This window comes from Teleopsis dalmanni, unplaced genomic scaffold, assembly GCF_002237135.1.
Source record: "Teleopsis dalmanni isolate 2A unplaced genomic scaffold, ASM223713v2 unscaffolded_contig_1054, whole genome shotgun sequence".
Classification (NCBI taxonomy): Eukaryota; Metazoa; Arthropoda; class Insecta; order Diptera; family Diopsidae; genus Teleopsis; species Teleopsis dalmanni.
The window spans coordinates 1-3,852 of record NW_024032436.1 but is presented as its reverse complement, the minus strand read 5'-3'; the positions used below and the strand labels follow the sequence as shown (position 1 = coordinate 3,852).

Below are 3,852 nucleotides of genomic sequence, written 5' to 3'. Positions count from 1 at the left end.
TAATCATAAAGATATTGGAACCCTTTATTTTCTATTTGGTGCATGAGCTGGTATAGTGGGAACTTCTTTAAGAATTTTAATTCGGGCAGAATTAGGACACCCAGGAGCTTTAATTGGAGACGATCAAATTTATAATGTAATTGTTACAGCACACGCCTTCATTATAATTTTTTTATAGTAATACCAATCATAATTGGTGGATTTGGAAATTGATTAGTACCTTTAATACTAGGAGCCCCAGATATAGCTTTCCCACGAATAAATAATATAAGATTTTGGTTATTACCTCCTTCTTTAACTCTTCTTTTAATAAGAAGTATAGTTGAAAACGGAGCTGGAACAGGATGAACTGTTTATCCACCCTTATCTTCTATTATTGCTCATGGAGGAGCTTCCGTTGATTTAGCTATTTTTTCACTACATTTAGCAGGAATTTCTTCTATTTTAGGAGCTGTAAATTTTATTACTACTGTTATTAATATACGATCTTCAGGAATTACTTTTGATCGAATACCTTTATTTGTTTGATCTGTTGTAATTACTGCATTATTATTATTATCTTTACCTGTTCTAGCAGGTGCTATTACAATATTATTAACTGATCGAAATATAAATACTTCATTTTTTGACCCTGCTGGTGGAGGAGACCCAATCTTATACCAACATTTATTTTGATTTTTTGGGCATCCAGAAGTTTATATTTTAATTCTTCCAGGATTTGGAATAATTTCTCATATTATTAGACAAGAATCAGGAAAAAAGGAAACTTTTGGATCTTTAGGAATAATTTATGCTATATTAGCTATTGGATTATTAGGATTTATTGTATGAGCTCATCACATATTTACAGTAGGTATAGATGTTGACACCCGAGCTTATTTTACGTCAGCAACAATAATTATTGCTGTTCCAACAGGAATTAAAATTTTTAGTTGATTAGCTACAATTCATGGAACCCAATTGAATTATTCTCCTACTACTATATGAGCTTTAGGATTTGTATTTTTATTTACAGTTGGAGGATTGACAGGAGTAGTTCTAGCTAATTCTTCTGTTGATATCATCTTACATGATACCTATTATGTTGTAGCCCATTTTCATTACGTCTTGTCAATAGGAGCTGTATTTGCTATTATAGCTGGATTTATTCATTGATACCCTCTATTTACAGGATTATATATAAATGCAAAACTTTTAAAAAGTCAATTTATAATTATATTTATTGGAGTAAATTTAACCTTTTTCCACAACATTTTTTAGGATTAGCTGGTATACCTCGACGATACTCAGATTATCCAGATGCTTATACTATATGAAATATTATTTCAACAATTGGATCTACAATTTCATTATTAAGAATTATTTTATTTCTATATATTATTTGAGAAAGTATAATTATAAACCGACAAATAATTTACTCAATTCAATTAAATTCTTCAATTGAATGATTTCAAAATTCTCCTCCTGCTGAACACAGATATTCAGAATTACCATTATTAACTAATTTCTAATATGGCAGATTAGTGCAATGGATTTAAGCTTCATATATAAAGTATTTTACTTTTATTAGAAATTTCAACATGATCAAATTTAAACCTTCAAAATAGAGCTTCACCCTTAATAGAACAATTAACTTTTTTTCATGATCACACCTTAATAATTTTAGTTATAATTACTATTTTAGTTGGTTATTTAATATTTATATTATTTTTTAATAATTATACTAATCGAAATTTATTACATGGACAAACTATTGAAATTATTTGAACTATTTTACCTGCTATTATTTTATTATTTATTGCTTTTCCTTCTTTACGATTATTATACTTATTAGACGAAATTAATGAGCCTTTAGTTACATTAAAAACAATTGGTCATCAATGATATTGATCATATGAATATTCTGATTTTATAAATATTGAATTTGACTCTTATATAATTCCAACAAATGAATTAAATATTAATAATTTTCGACTTTTAGATGTAGATAATCGAGTTATTTTACCTATAAACTCTCAAATTCGAATCTTAGTAACTGCTGCAGATGTAATTCATTCTTGAACAATTCCAGCTTTTGGTGTAAAAGTTGATGGAACTCCAGGACGTTTAAATCAAACTAATTTTTTTATTAATCGTCCTGGATTATTTTATGGACAATGTTCTGAAATTTGTGGAGCTAATCATAGATTTATACCTATTGTAATTGAAAGTATTCCAACTAACTTTTTCATTAAATGAATCATAAATTATTCTAATTCATTAGATGACTGAAAGCAAGTACTGGTCTCTTAAACCATTTCATAGTAAATTAGCAATTACTTCTAATGAAAAAATTAGTTAAATAAATAACATTAGTATGTCAAACTAAAATTATTAATTAATTAATATTTTTTAATTCCACAAATAGCTCCTATTAATTGATTAAGTTTATTTTTTTTATTTTTTATAATTTTTATTATTTTTAATATAATAAATTATTATTATATACTACCTACTTCATCAAAATCATTAAGTTATAAATTAACAACAAAGATATTTAATTGAAAATGATAACAAATTTATTTTCTGTTTTTGACCCTTCTTCAAGTATTTTTAATTTTTCTATTAATTGAATTAGAACTTTTTTAGGAATTATTATAATCCCAATAATTTACTGACTAATTCCTTCTCGTTATAATATTTTATGAAATAACATTTTATTAACCCTTCACAAAGAATTTAAAACATTATTAGGCCCTACAGGAAAAAATGGATCAACATTAATTTTTATTTCTTTATTTACAATAATTTTATTTAATAATTTTATAGGATTATTTCCTTATATCTTTACTAGAACTAGTCATTTAACATTAACTTTATCTTTATCTTTACCATTATGAATTTCATTTATAATTTATGGTTGACTTAATCATACTCAACATATATTTGCTCATTTAGTTCCTCAAGGAACTCCTGCAATTTTAATACCATTTATAGTTTGTATTGAAACAATTAGAAATGTTATTCGACCAGGAACTTTAGCAGTTCGATTAACTGCTAATATAATTGCAGGACATTTATTATTAACTCTATTAGGAAATACAGGTCCATCTTTAACTTCATTGATTTTATCAATTTTATTATTTAGACAAATTTTATTATTACTTTTAGAATCTGCTGTAGCTATTATTCAATCTTATGTATTCGCAGTATTAAGAACACTTTATTCCAGAGAAGTAAATTAATGTCAACTCATTCAAATCATCCATTTCATTTAGTAGATTATAGCCCTTGACCATTAACAGGAGCCATTGGTGCAATAACAATTGTTTCAGGAATAATTAAATGATTCCATCAATATAATATATCATTATTTATTTTAGGAAACATTATTATTATTATTACTGTTTATCAATGATGACGAGATGTCTGTCGAGAAGGAACATACCAAGGCTTACATACATTTATAGTAACAACAGGATTACGATGAGGAATAATTTTATTTATTTTATCTGAAGTTTTATTTTTTGTTTCATTTTTTTGAGCTTTTTTTCATAGAAGTTTATCTCCAACTATTGAATTAGGAGCTTCATGACCACCTATAGGAATTTCCCCTTTTAATCCATTTCAAATCCCATTATTAAATACAGCTATTTTATTAGCTTCAGGAGTTACTGTAACATGAGCTCATCATAGATTAATAGAAAATAACCACTCACAAACTTCCCAAGGATTATTTTTTACTATTTTATTAGGAATTTATTTCACAATTTTACAAGCATATGAATATATCGAAGCCCCATTTACAATTGCTGATTCTATCTATGGGTCAACATTTTTTATAGCAACAGGATTTCATGGAATTCATGTTTT

At 26.1% G+C, this 3,852-nt stretch overlaps 1 protein-coding gene across 1 annotated transcript; it reads left to right on the top strand.

Moving 5' to 3' along the window:
- Nucleotides 1-213: 213 nt before the first annotated feature.
- On the top strand, nt 214-2,257 carry LOC119663882 (cytochrome c oxidase subunit 1-like; the record flags this gene model as incomplete). The annotated part of the gene is given in 2 exon segments (XM_038073482.1): nt 214-1,243; nt 1,246-2,257. Coding segments are annotated over 2 exon segments (1,296 nt in total), but the record flags the coding sequence as incomplete, so codon positions are not given.
- Between the last annotated feature and the right edge of the window lie 1,595 nt (nt 2,258-3,852).